The sequence below is a fragment of the Pseudophryne corroboree genome, chromosome 9 (genome assembly GCF_028390025.1).
Source record: "Pseudophryne corroboree isolate aPseCor3 chromosome 9, aPseCor3.hap2, whole genome shotgun sequence".
NCBI classification, from domain to species: domain Eukaryota; kingdom Metazoa; phylum Chordata; class Amphibia; order Anura; family Myobatrachidae; genus Pseudophryne; species Pseudophryne corroboree.
Window position 1 is genome coordinate 364,760,513 of NC_086452.1, and position 23,611 is coordinate 364,784,123.

The 23,611-nt window shown below is 45.6% G+C and overlaps 1 protein-coding gene across 1 annotated transcript in view; it reads left to right on the forward strand.

Annotated features, from left to right (window-relative positions):
• LOC134958822 (zinc finger CCCH domain-containing protein 7B-like) overlaps positions 1-23,611 on the forward strand; it is a 296,536-nt gene that overhangs the window by 184,811 nt on the left and 88,114 nt on the right. Inside the window, exons 15-18 of the mRNA XM_063941538.1 lie at positions 3,264-3,463; positions 12,394-12,494; positions 13,714-14,037; positions 21,105-21,234. Coding sequence (XP_063797608.1) covers positions 3,264-3,463; positions 12,394-12,494; positions 13,714-14,037; positions 21,105-21,234 — 755 coding nt within the window. The remainder of the gene's footprint in view (positions 1-3,263; positions 3,464-12,393; positions 12,495-13,713; positions 14,038-21,104; positions 21,235-23,611) is intronic.

Here is a 23,611-nt window from a genome sequence, read left to right on the forward strand (position 1 = left end):
TTGCATGCCTCCAGGTTGGTCTCTCTGAAGGTTCAGATTTCAGCCCTATCAATCTGTTTGCCTTTCCCAAGATTTGATGGTTTTATACATTCCACCGCACTATATGCCAACAGTAGTTCTGTGGGACTTTATATTGAATCATTATTGCTTTATCAAGCCTCCGGAATCCGTACAGATTTTGCAAAGTTCTTCTAACCCCAAGCTATTGTTATCCCTGCTGTGGGACTTAGAGGTAGCCTCTGATAGTCAAACATCTCTCTGCCTCCAGGATGTGATAGACTGCTTTCTTTGTGCAGGACATCTGCATCTATATGAAGGTGACTGGTATGAAGCAGCTACATTTCGACAGGCTTACAATGCATTCGGAAAGTATTCACAGCGCTTCACTTTTTCCACATTATGTTGTTACAGCCTTATTCCAAAATGGAATAAATTAATTTTCCCTCAAAATTCTACGCACAATATCCCATAATGACAATATGAAAAAAGTTTTTGAGATTTTTGCAAATTTATTAAAAATAAAAAACTAAGAAATCACATGTATATAAGTATTCACAGCCTTTGCCATGAAGCTCAAAATTGAGCTCGGGTTCATCCTGTTTCCACTGATCATCCTTGAGATGTTCCTACAGCTTCATTGGAGTCCACTTGTGGTAAATTCAGTTGATTGGATATGGATTTGGAAAGGCACACAACTGTCTATGGTCCTAATTCAGAGTTGATTGCAGGAGCAAATTTGTTAGCAGTTGGGCAAAACCATATGCAGTGCAGGGGGGGGGGGGGGCAGATATAATGTGCAGAGAGAATTAGATTTGGTGGGGTGTGTTCAAACTGAAATCTAAATTGCAGTGTAAAAATAAAGCAGCCAGTATTTACCCTGCACAGAAACAAAATAACCCACCCAAATCTAACTCTCAGCAAATGTTATATCTGCCACACCTGCAGTGCACATGGTTTTGCCCAACTGCTAACAAATGTGCTGCTGCAATCAACTCTGAATTACCCCCTATATAAGGTCCCACACTTGACAGTACATGTCTGAGCACAAACCAAGCATGAAGTCAAAGGAATTGTCTGTAGACCTTTAAGGATTGTCTCGAGGAACAAATCTGGAGAAGGGTACAGAAAAATATCTTCTGCTTTGAAGGTCCCAATGAGTACAGTGGCCTCCATCATCTGTAAATGGAAGAAGTTCGAAACCACAGGGACTCTTCCCAGAGATGGCCGGTCGTCTAAACTGAGGGATCGGGGGAGAAGGGCCCTAGTCAGGGAGGTGACCAAAATCTAAAAAAAAACCAACACTTTTTTTTCACGATGTCATTTCTCTTGAGAGAAATTGGGTTTCTGTTAACATTAAGGTCCTCTTCTCTGAATTGGTGAGAGCCTGTGGTGTGGCGTGGTGCATTGGTTGTACCCTTGTGCCAGGCAGCATCTTGGACCTTGATAGATAGTTTTGCTACATTGTGCATTCTAAGTTTGCTGCTTTGGGTAGATAGCTGTTCTCCGCATACTGTCTCCTAGGGGCACTTTTGGAACATTCATAAGGTAAGCAGTGTCCTCTAAAAGTGGATAAATGAGAAAATAGTATTTTAGCACTTGACATTAAAGCAATTTCTTTAAAACCATTGTGTTCCCATCGCATCCATTTTTGTAGTGATTTCTGAATTGAGAGCTTAGTTCTGTACAAAGCTTCATTTTCAATGTAGAGTAACAAGTACTTTTTGGAAATGATTTACCTTCTCAAATGTATTGGAAGTGGCGCGCTAATACTAACACAGGGTGAAAGGTTCTAGCTCATATTATTGATGCTTAATACCAGAAATGTGCTGTTGTATAAACAGGGGCCTTCAGTGCCATTTAGTGTTCTATACCTATCCTTTACATAAGGCTTCAGTGCCATTTAGTGTTCTACACCTAACCTGTATATGTCCTGCTGTAAATTTCACGAAGTATTTAGTTTTTTCTTTAATGCTTTGTTTTTATAGGGTTGGCTGCCTTAAACCAAATGGTGTTTTTAATAAAACCCACTCTGATTTTTTTTTTTTAAATTATGCTGTTACTACAGGCACGGCGCCATGACTTCTTAAAAAAAGCATATTGTACTAAAATATGGTGTTTTTATTAATCATGTTTAATGCCAGTGGCATGCCCAGGACTAATTCTTAACATTATTTTTTTATTATTTTCAATGTCCTCCATCTCTGAGTGTACTTTGTATGTTTTAATATGTTTAGTTTATCTACAGATATGCAGATTTAATAGGAATAATAAGCTGTAAAATAAATCAAATCAAAGCATCGTATCATTATTGTTAGAAAACATTAAAATATAGTTGTTCAAGGTTTCTAATACATGATTCAGGTTTTTTTTTAAATTAAAACATTAATGCAACATAAAACAAACCTGGTTTAACAAAACAAAAAGCGTTTTTTTGGTGTGTTTTTTCCAGAAACAATTTTTTTTTTTTTTAACCCTGTCATGCAGCTTTATTTATATTTCCTGTCCTGGGATACCAAGCAGCACCAATTAGATCCAATGCAAAGTGCACTGGTATCTGTATCTTATGTCAAAGTAAAGAGAATGTAAATATGAGACCTCTCCTTTACCATATAAATACAAGGATTAATAGCACAGATGGCAACTAGATAGCAGGTATTGGACTGGGGCATGAGGACCCACCAGAGGACTGGAGTGATAGGGACTCATGCTTATGGGGTGTAACCAGTTAACACAAGGCTCCACAGAGGCTTGGCCAGCCATGAAGAGACCATGTAATTGACCCAATAATAGAGTAACAATGTATAATATAAGCGCACAGTCTGGAACCTGACATTAAGGAAAGTAGTTGGACCCACCGAGCATTTCCATTATACCCCTGTAGGCTATTCCAACGCTGCAGGAGGACATCTCCAAAATTATAACTAAAGTGACCTGCTGGTGTTTACCACCTGGTTACAAGGTGTTAGTGTAGCCTCTCACATTTCCCCATAGCTCGTGCCCTGGGGGTTGCTACATGCAGTTGTTTTCTGGGTGCTCTGTCAATCAATCCATCTTTAAATGGTATCAAACTGTAAGAACAAAGGGATCACAGGGTAAAGTGTACAGTTGATCTTCCCATTGAGGTTAGACGCACCTGTATTGCAATGATTGTCTTAACAAACAGATTTTGGACAATATTGTTTATGTGGAGTTGTATGTTTTAGAGGTTTTGAATTATGCTCGGTAATGTTTGTGAATAACAGATAATTGTTATTTTGCTGCAGACATCCAGAGTCGGCATGACTGTAAATATGGGGATAATTGCACATTTGCATACTATCAGGAGGAGATCGATGTTTGGAATGAGGAGAGGAAAGGGGCTTTACACCGAGATCAGCTCTTCCAGCCCCCAGGATTGGTGAAGCCAGGGAGTGTGCCCCGGCTTCTGCACGAGCAGAAAGGAATCTTTACCTTCCTATGCCAGGTACACTGAGTGGGAATGAGGGAAATATCTGTGGAGAATTCATCAACATTGTGACTGTTTTGTTTCTATGCTTCCAACTTCTGACGCATGGCAAGTTCTAGCCCCATTTGTATTTTGGATGAGATGGCTTTGGCTATTTGCAGTTGTATTGAAAATTCAGATATTGATGTCCACTGTCGCCATTAATTTTCATCCTAGCAATAGAACCTTTGGCAGAGAAAATGAGGTCTTCTACCCTTGTTAGTGGAGTTTATATAGGTCCTACACAACATAAGATTTGCCTGTTTGCAGATGACGTCCTGTTGTTTGTAACTAAACCTGAGTTCTCTCTCCCAGCTATTCACGATATTCTTCAGGCTTACTCCGAAGTCTCCTACTACAAACTGAACACTACTAAAACAGAGGCGCTAGCCTTTGATATCGATCCAATCCCACTTCAATCCCTACAATCTACATATACTTATGCCTGGCAAGACTCTTCCCTTCAATATCTTGGGATCAGGATCCCCTCCAGATCTCATTCCGCGGTTGATTGTAACTACTTCCCTCTCTTAGACCAGTTCAAAACCCTCACTAAACAGTGGACGAATTATGAAATTTCTTGGTTAGGACGACTTTCCTCGATTAAAATTATGCTCCTCCCTAAAATTCTTTATCTGTTCAGAGCCATACTTTACTTAGTCCCGCTTGCTGTACTTAACAAATTCTACTCTGTCATGTCTACTTTTATTTGGAAGGGTAAAAAACCCAGGATAGCTAGAACTCGCTTGTTTAGATCCAAGGGTAGCGGCGGTCTTGCTTTCCCTAATCTTGAACTTTACCAGCATGCGTGTCTCCTTGATCAGTTGAAGGACTGGCTTCGGACAGATTCTGTAAAACCCTGGGTAGATATTGAAAGACATATATGCTCTGATTTTCCTCTCCCAGACTTAATTTGGGTCAAACCTTCACATAGACCCCCTTCTGCTAAAATTATGAGGAGCGTAACTAATTCTCTTAAAGTTTGGGACAGATTGGTCACTAATTTGGGTGACTGCCCTCTGCCCTCCTCACACCTATCCCTTTTAGCGGTTTCTAAATTGCTCCCAGATCTCTCTTTGCGGAACTGGCGGGAGCTTGGTATTCAACCGATCAAGGACTTATACGATAATTCAGGGCTTAAAACTTTCCAACAGCTACAATCCCAACATTCGATACCGTCAAAGGACTTTTATAAATATCTACGCATTCGACATTGGATAATGACGAACATACCTGATCCTCTCTCCTTCCCTACTCCCCCTCCATATATCTTGGCTAAGTTTTCCTCCATAAACCACAAAGGCGGTATATCTCAGTGGTATGTTACTCTCCTCTCTCCGTACAATGATGTGAAATTACATATTCAAGTGCGTTGGGAGACGGAATTTAATACCCCTCTGACAGATCTTGAATGGAACAAAATTTTCATGAATATTTTTAAAATGTCTCGGTGCATTGATCACACTGAAATGATGTTTAAGTTAATTCATGGCCTTTATCACACACCAGATAAACTCCATAGGATCTGGCCTGATTCCTCTAAATTCTGTTGGAGACATTGTGGGTTGGATGGTACCTTAATACATATATTCTGGACATGCCCGATTATTAGGCCGCTTTGGACGGACGTTTTTGGACTGATTGAAAAGGTTACAAAGGTGCTCCTCCCTCCTCGCCCTGAGATTGTTTTTTTGCATTATTTCCCTCCCTCTGTGCCCTCTGAACACTCTTAGGTTATAGGACATATTCTCATAGCCACTAGGGCCGCCATTGCTCAATATTGGAAAAGAACAGACCCACCGCATTTGTCCAAAATTATAGCGTCAATCCAGCGCAATTTCGAAATGGAAACTATGAGTGTTGAATATTCCTTAGCTCCTCAATCCCCTCTACTCAAATGGTAGCCTTGGTCTGATTATTATTCCTCCTTTATTGCTCCCCGAAATGGCTTGTCTTGTATTGTGTGACTGTTTTACTTTTCTGTTGCTATGAACCTTTGAAACGGTGAGGTCGAGCCCTCTTGACATAGCCTGGGTAGGGCTGAATGTCAAAGGGTAGATCATATACATGAGCCTTTTCTGTTTTTTCTAAGTATCTGCCCACTGTTTAGTTCAGGTTATATTTCTCTAACGTCCTAGTGGATGCTGGGGACTCCGTAAGGACCATGGGGAATAGACGGGCTCCGCAGGAGACATGGGCACTTTAAGAAAGAATTTAGATTCTGGTGTGCTCTGGCTCCTCCCTCTATGTCCCTCCTCCAGACCTCAGTTTGAATCTGTGCCCGGACGAGCTTGGTGCTTTTCAGTGAGCTCTCCTGAGCTTGCTGTAAGAAAGTATTTTGTTAGGTTTTTTATTTTCAGGGAGCTCTGCTGGCAACAGACTCCCTGCATCGTGGGACAGAGGGGAGAGAAGCAGCCCTACTCTCTGAAGATAGGTCCTGCTTCTTAGGCTACTGGACACCATTAGCTCCAGAGGGATCGTACACAGGATCTCACCCTCGTCGTCCGATCCCAGAGCCGCGCCGCCGTCCCCCTCGCAGAGCCGGAAGACAATGAGAAGCAAGAAGACTTCGAAATCGGCGGCAGAAGACTCCGGTCTTCACTGAGGTAACGCACAGCACTGCAGCTGTGCGCCATTGCTCCCACACACCTCACATACTCCGGTCACTGTAAGGGTGCAGGGCGCAGGGGGGGGCGCCCTGGGCAGCATTTGGACCTCTTTTTGGCAAAAGTGAACATATATACAGTTGGGCACTGTATATATGTATGAGCCCCCGCCAAGAAAATACATATTTAAGCGGGAGGGGGCGGGGCTTCTTCCTCAGCACTCACCAGCGCCATTATTTCTCCACAGCTCCGCTGAGAGGAAGCTCCCCAGGCTCTCCCCTGCAGATACACGGTAGAAGAGGGTAAAAAGAGAGGGGGGGCACATAATTAGGTGCAAAAATCAATATAAACAGCAGCTACTGGGTTAACATTGTTACTGTGTTATTCCTGGGTTTATAGCGCTGGGGTGTGTGCTGGCATACTCTCTCTCTGTCTCTCCAAAGGGCCTTGTGGGGGAACTGTCTTCAAAAAGAGCATTCCCTGTGTGTGTGGTGTGTCGGTACGCTTGTGTCGACATGTTTGACGAGGAAGGCTATGTGGAAACAGAGCGGGAACAAATGAATGTGGTGTCTCCGCCGACGGCGCCGACACCTGATTGGATGGATATGTGGAAGGTTTTAAATGATAATGTAAATTCCTTGCATAAAAGGTTGGAAAAAGCTGAAGCCTCAGGACAGTCAGGGTCTCAGCACGTGCCTGATCCTATGTCGCAGAGGCCGTCAGGGTCTCAGAAGCGCCCCCACTATCCCAAATTGTTGACACAGATACCGACATGGATTCTGATTCCAGTGTCTATTACGGTGATGCAAAGTTACAGCCAAAATTGGCTAAATCCATCTGTTATATGATTATAGCAATTAAGGATGTGTTGCACATCACAGAGGAAACCCCAGTCCCTGACAAGAGGGTTCATATGTATGGGGAAAAGAGGAAGGTGGTGACCTTTCCCCCTTCACACGAGCTAAATGAGTTATGTGAAAAGGCTTGGGAATCTCCAGATAAAAAACTGCAGATTTCCAAACGGATTCTTATGGCATATCCTTTCCCGCCAACGGACAGGTTACGCTGGGAATCCTCCCCTAGGGTGGACAAAGCTTTAACACGCTTATCCAAGAAGGTAGCCCTGCCGTCACAGGATACGGCTACTCTCAAAGATGCTGCGGATAGAAAGCAAGAGGGTACCCTGAAGTCCATTTATACACATTCAGGTACCTTACTGAGGCCAGCGATCGCGTCGGCCTGGGTGTGTAGTGCTGTAGCAGCATGGACGGACACCCTGTCTGAGGAACTTGATACCTTAGACAAGGATACTATATTAATGACCCTGGGGCATATAAAAGACACTGTCCTATATATGAGAGATGCTCAAAGAGACATTAGTCTACTGGGTTCTAGAATAAATGCTATGTCGATTTCTGCCAGAAGGGTCCTGTGGACTCGGCAATGGACAGGTGATGCCGACTCAAAAAGGCACATGGAGGTTTTACCTTACAAGGGTGAGGAATTGTTTGGGGAGGGTCTCTCGGACCTGGTCTCCACAGCTACTGCTGGAAAGTCAAATTTTTTGCCATATGTTTCCTCACAACCTAAGCAAGCACCGTATTACCAAATGCAGTCCTTTCGATCACAGAAAAGCAAGAAAGTCCGAGGTGCGTCCTTTCTTGCCAGGGGCAGGGGCAGAGGAAAGAAGCTGCACAACACAGCTAGTTCCCAGGAACAGAAGTCCTCCCTGGCTTCCACAAACTCCACCGCATGACGCTGGGGCTCCACAGGCGGAGCTAGGCCCGGTGGGGGCGCTCTCCGAAATTTCAGCCACAAGTGGGTTCACTCCCAGTTGGATTTCTGGGCAATAGATATTGTGTCTCAGGGATACAAGCTGGAATTCGAAGAGATGCCCCCTCACCGTTACCTCAAATCGGCCCTGCCAGCTTCCCCCCTCGAGAGGGAAATAGTGTTAACTGCAATTCACAAATTGTATCTTCAACAGGTGGTGGTCAAGGTTCCCCTCCTTCAACAAGGAAGGGGTTATTATTAGACCATGTTTGTAGTACCGAAACCGGACGGTTCGGTCAGACCCATATTGAATTTAAAATCCCTGAACATGTACCTGAAAAGGTTCCGGTTCAAGATGGAATCGCTGAGAGCGGTCATCGCAAGCCTGGTAGGGGGGGATTTTATGGTGTCTCTGGACATAAAGGATGCATACCTTCATGTCCCCATTTATCCACCTCATCAGGCGTACCTCAGATTTGTGGTACAGGATTGTCATTACCAATTTCAGACGTTGCCGTTTGGTCTCTTCACGGCACCGAGAATATTTACCAAGGTAATGGCGGAAATGATGGTACTCCTGCGAAAGCAAGGGGTCACAATTATCCCATACTTGGACGATCTCCTCATAAAAGCGAGGTCAAGAGAGCAGTTGCTGATCAGCGTAGCACGTTCTCTGGATTCTAAATATTCCAAAGTCGCAGTTGATTCCTACGACTCGTCTGCCTTTCCTGGGCATGATTCTGGACACAGACCAGAAAAGGGTTTATCTCCCGATAGAGAGAGCTCAGGAACTCATGACACTAGTCAGAAACCTATTAAAACCAAAACAGGTGTCGGTGCATCACTGCACTCGAGTACTGGGAAAGATGGTGGCATCATACGAGGCCATTCCCTTCGGCAGGTTCCATGCGAGGACCTTTCAATGGGACTTACTGGACAAATGGTCCGGATCACATCTTCAGACGCATCGGTTAATCACCCTATCCCCCAGGGCCAGGGTGTCTCTCCTGTGGTGGCTGCATAGTGCTCACCTTCTCGAGGGCCGCAGATTCGGCATTCAGGACTGGGTCCTGGTGACCACGGATGCAAGCCTCCGAGGGTGGGGGGCAGTCACACAAGGAAGAAATTTCCAAGGTCTGTGGTCAAGTCCGGAGACTTGCCTTCACATCAACATCCTGGAACTAAGGGCCATATACAACGCCCTACGTCAAGCGGAGACCCTGCTTCGCGACCAATCGGTTCTGATTAAGTCAGACAACATCACCGCTGTGGCTCATGTAAACCGCCAAGGCGGCACAAGGAGCAGGGTGGCGATGGCGGAAGCCACCAGAATTCTTCGCTGGGCGGAGAATCACGTAAGCGCACTGTCAGCAGTGTTCATCCCGGGAGTGGACAACTGGGAAGCAGACTTCCTCAGCAGGCACGACCTCCACCCGGGAGAGTGGGGACTTCATCAAGAAGTCTTCACGCAGATTGCAAGTCGGTGGGAACTGCCACAGGTGGACATGATGGCATCCCGCCTCAACAAAAAGCTACAAAGGTATTGCGCCAGGTCAAGAGACCCTCAGGCGATAGCTGTGGACGCACTGGTGACACCGTGGGTGTTCCAGTCGGTCTATGTATTTCTTCCTCTTATACACAAGGTGCTGAGAATCATAAGAAAAATAGGAGTGAGAACAATACTCATTGTTCCGGATTGGCCAAGAAGGACTTGGTATCCAGATCTGCAAGAAATGCTCACAGAGGACCCGTGGCCTCTGTCTCTAAGACAGGACTTGTTGCAACAGGGGCCCTGTCTGTTCCAAGACTTACCGCGGCTGCGTTTGACGGCATGGCGGTTGAACGCCGGATCCTAGCAGAGAAAGGCATTCCGGATGAGGTCATTCCTACGCTGATAAAGGCTAGGAAGGACGTGACAGCTCAACATTATCACCGTATATGGCGAAAATATGTTGCTTGGTGTGAGGCCAGGAATGCCCCTACGGAGGAATTCCAGCTGGGCCGTTTCCTTCACTTCCTACAGTCAGGAGTGACTTTGGGCCTTAAATTGGGTTCCATTAAGGTCCAGATTTCGGCCCTATCCATTTTCTTTCAAAAAGAGCTGGCTTCTCTACCTGAAGTTCAGACGATTGTAAAGGGAGTGCTGCATATTCAGCCCCCTTTTGTGCCTCCAGTGGCACCTTGGGATCTTAACGTGGTGTTGAGTTTCCTGAAATCCCACTGGTTTGAACCACTCAAAACAGTGGAATTGAAATATCTCACGTGGAAGGTGGTCATGCTACTAGCCTTGGCTTCGGCTAGGCGTGTGTCAGAATTGGCGGCTTTGTCACATAAACGCCCCTATCTGGTTTTCCATGCGGATAGAGCAGAATTGCGGACCCGTCCACAATTCCTGCCGAAAGTGGTTTCATCTTTTCATATAAACCAACCTATTGTGGTGCCTGTGGCTACTACTGACTTGGAGGATTCCGAGTTGCTTGATGTGGTCAGGGCTTTGAAGGTTTATGTAGCCAGAACAGCTAGAGTCAGGAAAACAGAGTCTTTGTTTATCCTGTATGCTTCCAACAAGCTTGGTGCTCCTGCTTCAAAGCAAACTATTGCTCGCTGGATCTGTAACACGATTCAGCAGGCTCATTCTGCGGCTGGATTGCCGCTGCCAAAATCAGTTAAGGCCGATTCCACTAGGAAGGTGGGCTCTTCTTGGGCGGCTGCCCGAGGGGTCTCGGCATTACAGCTGTGCCGAGCGGCTACTTGGTCAGGTTCAAACACTTTTGCAAAGTTCTATAAGTTTGATACCCTGGCTGAGGAGGACCTTGTGTTTGCTCAATCGGTGCTGCAGAGTCATCCGCACTCTCCCGCCCGGTTGGGAGCTTTGGTATAATCCCCATGGTCCTTACGGAGTCCCCAGCATCCACTAGGACGTTAGAGATAATAAGATTTTACTTACCGGTAAATCTATTTCTCGTAGTCCGTAGTGGATGCTGGGCGCCCGTCCCAAGTGCGGACTTCTTCTGCAATGCTTGTATATAGTTATTGCTTAAATAAGGGTTATGTTATGGTTGCATCAGGGTTGAACTGATGCTCTGTTGTTGTTCATACTGTTAAGTATATACTGTATATATGTTTAGTATATACTGTAAGTTTATCACAAGTTATACGGTGTGATTGGTGTGGCTGGTATGTATCTTGCCCTGGATTATCAAAATCCTTTCCTTGTTCTGTCAGCTCTTCCGGGCACAGTTTCTCTAACTGAGGTCTGGAGGAGGGACATAGAGGGAGGAGCCAGAGCACACCAGAATCTAAATTCTTTCTTAAAGTGCCCATGTCTCCTGCGGAGCCCGTCTATTCCCCATGGTCCTTACGGAGTCCCCAGCATCCACTACGGACTACGAGAAATAGATTTACCGGTAAGTAAAATCTAATTATATATATATATATATATATTTTGTTTCTCTCTTTCTCTATCTTCTCTCTTCCTCCTTTCCCCTATTCTCCTTTTTGTTTCTGATTTTTATGCTTTCTAGTATTGTTACCTTGTTACCCTGTATCACAGTTTACAGACGTACTACTACTATGATATTGGCTTTGTTTGTCTTCAAACTGTTGTGTATGCTCTGTATTGAAAACCTTCTCTAATAAAATCTCTTCAGTTAAAAAAAAAAAAAGAAAACTCAGATATTAAGTATGTCCTAATCATGAACATAAAGTGCTTAAATGTACAGCATACACTAGCACAACAGACAAACAATGGACCACATATTGTATGCTACCCATACATCTAGGAGGCGAATCCTCAATCTGATCTCCAATCCCATTCACCGATCAGTGATTTCATGGGGGATCGTCAATATATAATAATCTTCGTCCGGCTGATTCTGATAATTTTTGTGTTGGAATCTGCAAATCACGATTTTCCAACTTGTTGGATTTTGGTGATCACCCGATAAAAGCATCTGTGGATTGCCCAATAGATTGCTGATGTATGGGCCCCATTAGAATACAATAAACTTACACACAATAATCTTGTGCATATACCGCAAGGTCACGGGTAACTGATGAGCTAGTGAGGTGTGATCTTTGAAATTATTTACCAGTAATCATAATGTGAGGATCAAGTAACTATTTTCATTACTGCCCCTAGCAAGGGAGATATGCTAATTGGACAGGGGTTTGCTAATAGGGCTGATGTGATGAATCTTTTGTTTATGCTGAAGCTGATATCAACATTGTCGCTGTACGTTTGAGAATGGTGTTCACATTGCTCTTTATAACATATTGCTCCAAATGTAATAGGCTCAAATTGGCTGGAACCGACACAGTTCCATCATTATAGTTGCTAGATTTAAAGAGACCGTTTAAATTCAGCATCTATGTCGCCGGAATTGCGCTGAGAACAGCAAATTGGATTTTATGTCATTTCAGCCATTGTGGTGGTGATCTAATGCCAGTTTATTTTTTTTTTTGCTTATTGATGCTGAAGAGTATTGACATTTCTTTTCCTATTACAATCTTCCGTTTCCCTTCTCACAGGCATGTTTTGAAAGCAAACCCCAGATCATTAGCAAGAGAAATCCAGAGAATCCAGATTTTTGCACTAATCCCAGCAACCAGCACAGCTTTCCTGACCACAAGTAAGTTCCATGTTCCTGGCAGCCAGCTATAGAACGTGTGCCATCCCATGCAGCAATGAACACACTTTTCCGAATTCTTCCTCCAGTCCCTTTCAGACTGGGTTTATTTTATTTATTATTTATTTATTAGCAGTATATAGCGCAGCATATTCTGTTGCGCTTTACAATTAGAACAGCAGTGATAAAACAAAACCGGGCAAAGACACAGACAGACATAGAGGTAGGAAGGCCCTGCCCGTAGGTTTACAGAAGGGAAAGGCTGTATAGCTTTTACTGTGGGTTTTTTTTAGTAATAAAACATGTTACATAGAATAGTATATCAAGAGGTAGTGTGGTAACAAACAAATGGGCAACAGCATACCTGCATACCTTTGGGCAACAGCACACCTGCACCGTGGGAGTTAGGGGGGGTTGCGGTCACCAGCCTCTGTAAGGTGTCAGAGCCGCTTTCCCATTGCAGGACCACTGTCCTGAAGGGTGGTTGTACCGCGGGCACAGTGCCTTAGCGCACACACTCGCTGCACGCCACACACCCTGAACATGAGCCGGGGGCCCCGCTAGGGGGGTTCCCCGGTTCTTGGTGCAGCGCGATCGCAGGGGCGGCATTCAGACCCTCCCTGGGGGGAAGGGGGCTGTGGCTGGCTGGCTGGCCCCCTTTGTAGACTGGCCCCCTTTGTAGACTGGCCAGCGGTTTGGCGCAAACCGATAATTTTACTACGTTTGCCACCACAGGAGATATTTGCCAGTATAAAAAAGATGCATAGCTCCGGCACCATTACGGGGGGAGGAGCTAACTCAGAGCGGGACCAGCGTCTTCCTGTCGCCTTCCTCTTCATCCAGCATCAGCACAGCACACAGGTCCTCCAGGGACACTCCAGATACACAGGAAACTGGAACAGGTGTGTGAGTAAGGGGGAGAGCCGCTAGTATACATAAAAATAGATTTTAAAAGGGACAAGCTCCGGTGTTTACACCGAACTCACAGTGTAATATACAGCCTGCAGTTTTACTGAGTCTGCTAGGCTTGGTGTACTGTTCCTTTTTCTCTCTGGATCTCCTCCTCAGATTCCAGTCTGGGTAGGCTTGCTATATACTTGTCTGTGTGGTTGTGTGTGAGTGTTTTGTCTCCTATAAACATGGTAAAACACCAATTATGCATGGTATGTAATATCAAATTCTCCCCCACAGTGGCTGTTTCCCTCTCATGTGAACCATGTAGCCAGTCCTCCCAAGTTAGTGAGGCAGCTGGGGAGGAGTTTCAAGAGCCATCCTGGTTAGTTTCTATGAAATCCATGATGGCGGACATGTCCTCTCAGCTCTCTGCAAATAGTCAAAAGACACAGCAGCTGCAGCAGGCTGTAGCAGACCTGGCTGCAAAGGCAGATGGCAGACAGACCCCTCTCCCTAGTTCAGGGCCACATAAGTGTGGGCTGCCTGACTTACTCTCGGAATCTGATGAAGAGGGTCTGGAGGAGGGGGAAGAGCTGAAACCTGAGGATCCATCTCCGGCACAGAGGATTGAACCCCTCATACTTGCTAACAGGTATGTGTTAAAAATCCCAGCGGAAGACGCTGCAGTACAGCAGTCATTCTTCTGTTCACAAAAAGAGTTAGCGTCGCCTCCCCTGATTCTAAGAAACTTGATGACATGTTTAAGTCAGCCTGGAAAAACCCTGATAAAAGATTCCAGGTGACCAGACGCTTTCTAAGCACCTTCCCATTTACCCTTGAAGGCAGGAAAAATTGGGAAGACCCCCCCCCCCCCCTGCTATGGATGTATCTGTCTCGCGACTATCTAAAAAGGTGGTATTACCGGTCCCTGGCACCTCTACCTTAAAGGATCCTGACGATAGGAAAATAGAGACTACATTAAAATCTATTTACACAGCAGCTGGTGTATCACAAAGACCTGTAATAGCGGGTTGCTGGATGACGCATGCTATTCACACCTGGGCGGGCAAGATTCAAGAGGGCCTTGCGGTGGGATAGGTCTCTGGTGAATATGGTTACACTGGTAAAACACATTCAGGATACTGCACGCGTCCTGTGTGACTCTGTCAGGGAGATAGGTGCTATTAATGCAAGGACTGCTGCCATGGCAGTGTCTGCGCACAGAGCCTTGTGACTTTGTGGCTGCGTCATTGGATAGCGGACGCAGATCCTAAGAGCAGTGTGGAGGCGCTTCCTTTCTCAGGTGAGTGGTTATTCAGGGTCGAGTTGGATACATGGATATCAAAAGCTACTGCGGGGAAGTCCACGTTTCTCCCGCCTGGAAATAAGCCTGGAAAGCACAGTGTCAATCTTTGCAGATGATACTAAATTGTGTAAGGTAATTAATTCAGAAGTAGATGTGGAGTCTCTACAAAATGACTACTCTAAACTTGTCAAAGTGTAGCAAAGAAGGCAAGTAAGGTGCTAGCGTGCATAAAACGGGGAATTGAGACCAGTGACGAATGTGTAATCCTGCCACTGTACAAATCATCGGTATGTCTGCACCTGGACTATTGTGTTCAGTTTCAGGCACCACATTATAAAAAAGGTATCTGTGAACTTGAAAGGGTTCAAAGGCGTGCTACTAAATTGATTAAAGGGCTAGAGGGACTGGAGTATGAGGCAGGGCTCACTAGGTTGAAATTGTATACACTAGAAAAGAGGCGTCTAAGAGGAGACGTTCTAAATATCTTCAAATATATAAAGGGAAATTACAAAGAGTTATCAGAAGAATTATTTAAGACACTAGTTCACTCGCTGAGGCTAGAGGAGAGATAATTCCATACGCAACGTAGGAAAGGGTTCTTCACTGTTAAAGCAGTAAGGATCTGGAATTCCCTGCCAGAGAAGGTGGTAATGGCGGACTCTATATATGCATTTAAAAACGGATTGGATAAATTTATGACTGAAAAAGATATCCAAGGTTATAGCATTTAAAATATTAACATTGTTAATCTGGGAGGAACATGATTTACAGTTGATAACTAAACATAAAACATTATTTCAATTGGGACATTATAATGAACTCTGGTTAAGACGGATTATAGGTTGAACCCGATGGGCATTTTGCCTCTTTTCAACCTCACTAACTATGAGGGTTTACTACTCCAACCTGTTTGTGGTGCCAAAACCGGACGGTTCAGTAAGGCGGTAAAATCCTTGAACCCTTGCCTAAGGGTCTTCAAGTTCAAGATGGATTCTTTGCGAGCAGTGATTTTGAGTCTGGAAGAATGGGAGTTTATGGTTTCGCTGGATATAAAGGATGCTTATCTTCATATCCCGATTTGGCCACCTCACCTGGTTTACCTACGGTTCGCCCTGTTGAACGACCATTAACAGTTCCAGGCGCCTGTCCACGGTTCCGAGTGTCTTCACAAAGGTGATGGCGGAAATGATGTTTCAGCTCAGAGTCCAGGGGGGGTCAACATTGTTCCTTACTTGGAAGATCTCTTGATAAAGGCGAGATCCAGGGAGCTTCTATTGCTCAATATCATCCACACTATTCAGCTTCTGTCACATCATGGCTGGATTCTCAATTTGCAGAAGTCTCACCTGGAACCTACTCAGTAGCTCCTGTTCCTGGGGATGTTTCTGGATACAGTGGCTCAGAAGGTATTTCTCCCAGAGGACAAGGCAAGGACGCTCCAGTGGATGGTCAGTGCGGTCCTAAGGCCGAATCGTATCTCCATCCATTTTTGCATACGATTGTTGGGAAAGATGGTAGCCTCCTACGAGGCGATCCAGTACGGAAGGTTCCATGCCAGAACTTTTCAATTGGATCTTCTGAGCAAGTGGTCCTGCTCACATCTTCAGATGCATTGGATCATATGCCTCTCATCTCAGGCCAGGATTTCCCTCCGGTGGTGGCTACAGTCCTCAATCCTGCTGGAATGTCGAAGTTTCTGGATTCAGGATTGGATCCTCCTCACAATGGACGCGCTCAGTTCCAGGGCAAGTGGTCAGTCCGCGCAGCCCTACATCCGATCAACATTCTGGAACTTCTAGTGATCTACAACGCTCTGCTTCAGGCCTCTCCTCTACTCCAGGATCAGGCCATTCAAGTTCAGTTGGCCAACGCCACAGCGGTGGCATACATCAATCGGCAGGGCGGAACAAAGAGCAGAGCCTGCATAAGAGAAGTGTCACGGATACTTCTCTGGGCATAAAGAAATGCAAGAGCAATGTTGGCAATCTTTATTCCGGGGGTAGACATCTGGAAAGCAGACTTTCTAAGTTGTCACGACCTCCACCCGGGAGAGTGGGGCCGCCGCCCACAGGTGTTTCAACAGATCACCGACCTGTGGGGCTGCCCACGGATCGACTTGACGGCATCTCGGCTCCTTCAGGCGATAGCAGTGGATGCACTGACGATGCCGTGGCATTACCGGGCGGTCTACCGGTTTCCTCCGATTCCGTTGCTCCCGACGGTGCTAAAGAGAATCAGGCATCAAAGAGTCAAGGCAATTCTGATTGCTCCAGACTGGCCTCGGAGTGCATGGTACGCAGATCTTCAAGACATGTTAGTCGTAGATCCTTGGCCTCTACCAATGAGAAGAGACCTTCTTCAGCAAAGCCCTTTGGTCTTCCAGGACTTTCGGCGGCTTTGTTTGACAGCATGGCGGTTCAGCGGAACATCCTAGCTCGCAAAAGCCTTTCCAGAAAGGTTCATTACAACCATGGTTCAAGCCAGGAAGCCTGTGACGTCAAGACGCTACCATCATATCTGGAGGAGACATGTCTCTTGGTGCGAGGAGCGCACATATCCTTCTGCGGATTTTCACCTGGGACACTTCTTGTGTTTCCTGCAGGCTGGAGTGGATATGGGCCTACGCCTGGGCTCCCTTAAGGTCCAAATTTCGTCCCTCTCTATTTTCTTCCAGAAGAAGTTGGCAGTGTTGCCAGAAGTTCAGACCTTCTTGCCAGGGGTATGTCACATATAGCCTCCCTTTTGTGTCACCAACGGCACCCTGGGATTTGAATGTGGTATTGGATTTTCTACAGTCCTCGTGGTTTGAACCGTTGATGACTGTAGAATACAAGTACCTCACGTGGAAGACTGTAATGTTACTGGCCCTGGCTTCTGCCAGGCGTGTCTCTGAATTGGGGGCCTTGTCGTGTAAAAGTCCATACCTGATCTTTTATGAAGACAGAGCAAAGCTCCGGACTAGGCAGCAGTTCCTGCCGAACGTTGTCGCTGCATTCCACTTGAACCAACCGATAGTGGTCCCGTCAAGTTCTGGCACTTCTGCTCCTTCGGACGCATTGGATGCTGTGCGAGCCTTGAAGATCTATATCAAGGACGGCTTGGATCAGAAAGACGGGTTCCCTGTTTGTGCTCCATGATGCGCAGGGAATGGGTTGCCCTGCTTCTAAGCAGTCCATTGCTCATTGGCTTAGACTGACTATTAACAGGCCTATGTGTCTGCAGCCTTACCTGTTCCACATTCTCTGAAGGCCCACACTACAAGATCTGTGGGGTCTTCCTGGGCGGCTGCCCGTGGTGTTTCGGCCTTGCAACTATGCCGAGCTGCTACCTGGTCGGGGAAGAACACCTTTGTGAAGTTCTACACGTTTGATACCCTGGCCAAAGAGGATACCCAGTTTGGGCAGGCGGTGCTGCAGGCGTCTCCGCATGTTCCCGCCCGTTCTGGAAGCTTTAGGATGTCCCCATCGTACTAAGTGACCCCAGTATCCCTTTTGGATGTTAGAGAAAATAGGATTTTAATTGCCTATCGGTAAATCCTTTTCTTGTAGTCCATAAGGGATACTGCGCCTCAGTACGTGACTTTTCTGCAGATTTTTCTTATATACAAGTTTACCTGTTCAGCTGTTGCTGTTTTGTTGCCAGCCGTTGCTGGTCTGTTTATGTTGTGTGCTGGTGTGAGAATCTCACTACTCGTTGTTTATGTTCCTTCTCCCAAGTATGTCCATTCTCCTTCGTGCACAGTTTTACCTAGACTGGCTGTGGGAGGGGGCATAGAGGGGAGGAGCCAGCACACCCAGTTGAATACATTTGAAGTGCAGAGTCTCCTTTGGACCCCATTTATACCCATTGTACTAAGTGACCCCAGTATCCCTTATGGACTACGAGATAAAGATTTACCGGTAGGTAATTCAAATTCTATTTTTTTTCTTTTTTTTTCTTTATAAAATCGATACATGTGCTTGACCTAATTCATTCATAAAAATAAAAAAAAACACCTGACCATTTATGGGCGTTTCTTGGGGGGGAAAAATTGGCAGTAAAGTGGTTAAGAGAGTGTTGGAAATCTGAAGTGTCATCATAAAATACATTTTTACGTTCAGCAATAGGAAGCTATTCCACAACTACAATAATTGAAATGTAAACTGACCTCTGCTAATGATTCACTAACTGCAATTGTTATATCTGAAATATGTTGTGCAAATAAGCTTTCTTCTTTCTCCATAGGGAATACAGGCCGTACACGGTGTATAGGCTGTTGAGTAGGAGTCTGGGCACTAAACAGTTCGCGTTTCATTCCCGGCAGCCCAGGCCACCTCTCCCTTATAACCCGCCCCCAGCCACAGGCAGCCAATTTTTCATTTGGTGCCTGCAGGAGCGGGCACGGGTTTTTGGGCTGCTTTTGGGCCGCTTTCCTTTTAGCAAGCATCCCCCCACAGGGTGACTCCTCCTTTCACTCCCCTCCCTCACAGAGATGCTGAGGAGCCATTTTACACACTACCTGCTGCAGCCTGTCTCCGGAGAGTTGTACGAGCTCTGATCTTTCTGTATACCTCACTCCCAGCAATCTGATAGCTCCTTCCTCCCATATTGGGGTTGGTGGGTGGTCTTCAGGTTGCCGGCGGCCGGGCTCCCAGCGACCAGCATACTGGCGCAGGACTCCCGACCGCCGGCATTCCGACATCTTTTCTCCCTCTTGGGGTTCCCCGACCCACCTGGAGGGAGAATATATAGCGTGGCGCGTGTAGCATGCCACAGTGCCCGCACCGTGGCGAGCGCAGCGAGGCCGCAAGGGGCTCATTTGCGCTCGCCCTGCTGTCGATATGCCGGAGGTCGGGATTACGGCGCCGGTATGCTGGTCGCCGGGACCCCGACCGCCGGCAAACCATACTACACCTGGGGTTGGCTTGTTGAGCACTTACTTCCCATTGTTGCCTCGCATTGAATGCGTTTGTATGCAAGTAGGTAACTGCTTAGGAGTACTTTGTGTATTTCTCACTGTCTCCTCTAATTACTGAAAACCTGCTTGTGTTACTTTCTATCTGACATAATACTGTTCATATAGATAGATACTTATGTTTATTGTTTACGGGGTTCATTATTGTACATCTCCTTCTACATAGCCTCACTTATTTCTTTATTTGTGGCGCGTTAACATTCATTGCACTACCCCTTATTTGCACACCAATCTTTCCATAACTTCTGTGTGTAAGGACTTCCTTGGATTTCTGTACCATGTCTTCCAGGGGGCAAAGCAACAAGGGAGGTGGGCGCTCCTGTGATGCGTAACTGCCGGGACTTTTACTGCTGTACTTTCTACTAAAGCTCCGGACTATGATGGACTTTGTGTCCAGTGTTTCAAAGCTATGCAACAGGAGGTCCCTTCGGCCACAGCTTCCAGTCAGGAACTGGCTTGGGTTTTCACAGGTAATGTTGCAGTTAGTTAATCAGCTTGCAACCCCCCGACCCACTCTCCTTGCTAGTCTACCTATAGGCATGGCCCAGTTTACCAACGTAATACTATCTTAGGGTGATTCGTAGCCATAGAACCACGATGGATGTAGTCCTTCACTCAGTCAGTGCAGGGGTTGGCGCAGGTGTCAACATCTTTCCATCAAATGCTAGACAGAGACCGTACATTTAAGCGCAGACCATCCAGGCGAGAAAGTTCTGTGTCCCTGTCTGTTTATGACTCTGACCACAAGGATAATGTATCTGTTATCTTGGCTGTTGAGTTTTCATATATCCCGGAGGACACCCTACCACAGGTGGATGTAGAGGCCCTGATCAAGGCAGTTAAGTCTGTTCTTCTGATCAAGAAATCAGAGGAGACCCCTTAAGTCCAGTTCACAGTTACTTAGTGTCAGAAGAGGTTAGCTCCTGAATTCCCTTCTTCTGCACAATTTGAGGACTTCCTAGCGGAGACATGGGCTCATCCTAATGGCGCTTTCAAGTGAATTGCTGCCTTTTATCCAATACCAGCTGCATCCAGCCCTAGCATCCCTTGGGTAGCTAAGGACATAGGACACTGGGCAGAAGTCCCGGAGGATGGCCTCCGTTCTGGTACCTAAAGAAATTAGTTATTGTCTCTAGTGGAGCATATCACAGAGGCAGTCTCCTATCTTGGTGACGCAGCAACTGATACAGGTATACTAATCTCTAAAGTATCGGAGTCTGCTGTGGCAGGTAAAAGAGCCCTCTGGCTTCTTTCCTGGCATGCTGACACAGACCATAAGAAGGCCCTTGAGGCTCTTCCTTATTCAGGGGATGTTCTCTTTGGTCCACAATTAGACAAAACCATGACTATGGTGGCGGCTTCCAAAACGGCTTTTCTTCCTTCTGCGGTAGCTCCCAGGTCGCGAGTGTATCATTTTCGCTTCTTTTGTCTGCAAAGTCAAGGGCCTCTCTTTTTCTAGAATCCAGGGTTCTTACTCCAATGGCTCCAAGCCCGAAGTAAACAGCCCTGGTCTACTAGACGCCTTGCCACCAAGCCAGCTGACAAGCCTGCTGCATGACGGGATGAGCCTCCACCTGGAGGACCCCAGAGTGAGTGGTTTGCTTTTCTCAGACACTGGAATGGCAACCACGAAGGGTGCCTGGGTAAGAGGTGTGGTCTCCCAAAGCTACGCCTTTCAGGCGCGTCCTCCCACCCAATTTTTTTGGACAGGTCTTCTAGTAGATCCAGGGAAAACAGGAGCACTGCGGGAGTCCATCCGCTCCCTACTGGCCTCCAAGGTTATCAGCCCAGTCTCAGAGAAGCACAGGCTTCTATTCCAACCTCTTCTTTTTTTTTTTAGAAGTCGACTGGTTCATTCTGACCAATCCTCAACCTGAAGTCTGGATTTTTGGTTAAACCGAGCGCTTGTGTGTATTGCTAACTGGTGTTGTGTGAAAAAAACTTAAATAAATGTAATAAGGAAAAATAAAAAATAATAAAATATTATAAAAATAAAAATAAAACTAAAATTAAAATTAAAAATTAAAACGATAGGGGAGGGGGAGGGAGGAGGGGTAAAGTGCAATGTTTACAGCTCCTTTCAGAGTGATTGGTTGGGAGCTTGGAGACACTTATCAAAGGGCAAAGTCTTTTAGGGTGTAACTGTCCCTGACTTACCCTAATAGTGCGTGTGAGCGTGGCTGGAGGTTCCTGTATGTGGTGGCAGAGATCAGGTTGGTGGGCGGGCTGGCCTCACTCCTGGTGAGCTGTAACTGCCTTTCTTCTTCCTCCTCCTGCTGGCCGCGCTTTTGCCGCTGCTCCGTCTTTTCCGCCGCGACCGGAAGTTCGGGTCCTTACTTCCGGTATTGCGAACGCTGGCGGTGACGGAGTAAGTGTCCTTGTAGTTGCTTCTAGTCTTCTCCAACGCGTTTCGAATCCAAATAGGATTCTTTCTCAAGGAGATGGTGAAGTCTTTCCAGTTGTTTGGTCCTTTTTATATGGTAACTTTATTAGAAAAACAGGAAGTGCACATGACCGGAAGTGAGCTTCCCGGCGGCATCCTCATGGTAAAAAAGGAGAGGGAATATATTTGAATTATTCCCAAATTAAAAAAGCAGTTAAAATTCATATGAACCATTGCACTTATGGGGAAAAAAGGGGGGGGGGGAGATAAGGGGTGATAAAATTAAAAATAATGATGATAAAAATAATATAAAAATAAAATAAAAAAAATTAAAAATTAAAATAAAATTAAAATAAATAGAAAGGAGTTTTTTGGGAGTTTGTTTGGTGTATGGACGATTACAGGAAGACATTGAGTTCTATGTCTATATTGAGACCATATGGTTCAAGGCTCTTCATTTTATATATCCATTCTGTTTCTTTTTTCTTCAATGATTTGACGATGTCTTCTCCTCTCCAGTGGGCTGTAATCTTTTGAATCCCAATGAATTTTAACCCAGTGGGATCTTGATTGTGTTTTGTGAAGAAATGAGCTGAAACGCTATGTGTTTTCAGACCTCTTTTTATATTTTATATGTGTTCTGCTATTCTTGCTTTCAATTGGGATTCAAAAGATTACAGCCCACTGGAGAGGAGAAGACATCGTCAAATCATTGAAGAAAAAAGAAACAGAATGGATATATAAAATGAAGAGCCTTGAACCATATGGTCTCAATATAGACATAGACCTAGAACTCAATGTCTTCCTGTAATCGTCCATACACCAAACAAACTCCCAAAAACCTCCTTTCTATTAATTTTATTTTAATTTTATTTTTAAATTTTTTAATTTTATTTTTATATTATTATTTTTTCATCATTATTTTTAATTTTATCACCCCTTATCTCCCCCCCCCCTTTTTTCCCCATAAGTGCAATGGTTCATATGAATTTTAACTGCTTTTTTAATTTGGGAATAATTCAAATATATTCCCTCTCCTTTTTTACCATGAGGATGCCGCCGGGAAGCTCACTTCCGGTCATGTGCACTTCCTGTTTTTCTAATAAAGTTACCATATAAAAAGGACCAAACAACTGGAAAGACTTCACCATCTCCTTGAGAAAGAATCCTATTTGGATTCGAAACGCGTTGGAGAAGACTAGAAGCAACTACAAGGACACTTACTCCGTCACCGCCAGCGTTCGCAATACCGGAAGTAAGGACCCGAACTTCCGGTCGCGGCGGAAAAGACGGAGCAGCGGCAAAAGCGCGGCCAGCAGGAGGAGGAAGAAGAAAGGCAGTTACAGCTCACCAGGAGTGAGGCCAGCCCGCCCACCAACCTGATCTCTGCCACCACATACAGGAACCTCCAGCCACGCTCACACGCACTATTAGGGTAAGTCAGGGACAGTTACACCCTAAAAGACTTTGCCCTTTGATAAGTGTCTCCAAGCTCCCAACCAATCACTCTGAAAGGAGCTGTAAACATTGCACTTTACCCCTCCTCCCTCCCCCTCCCCTATCGTTTTAATTTTTATTTTAAT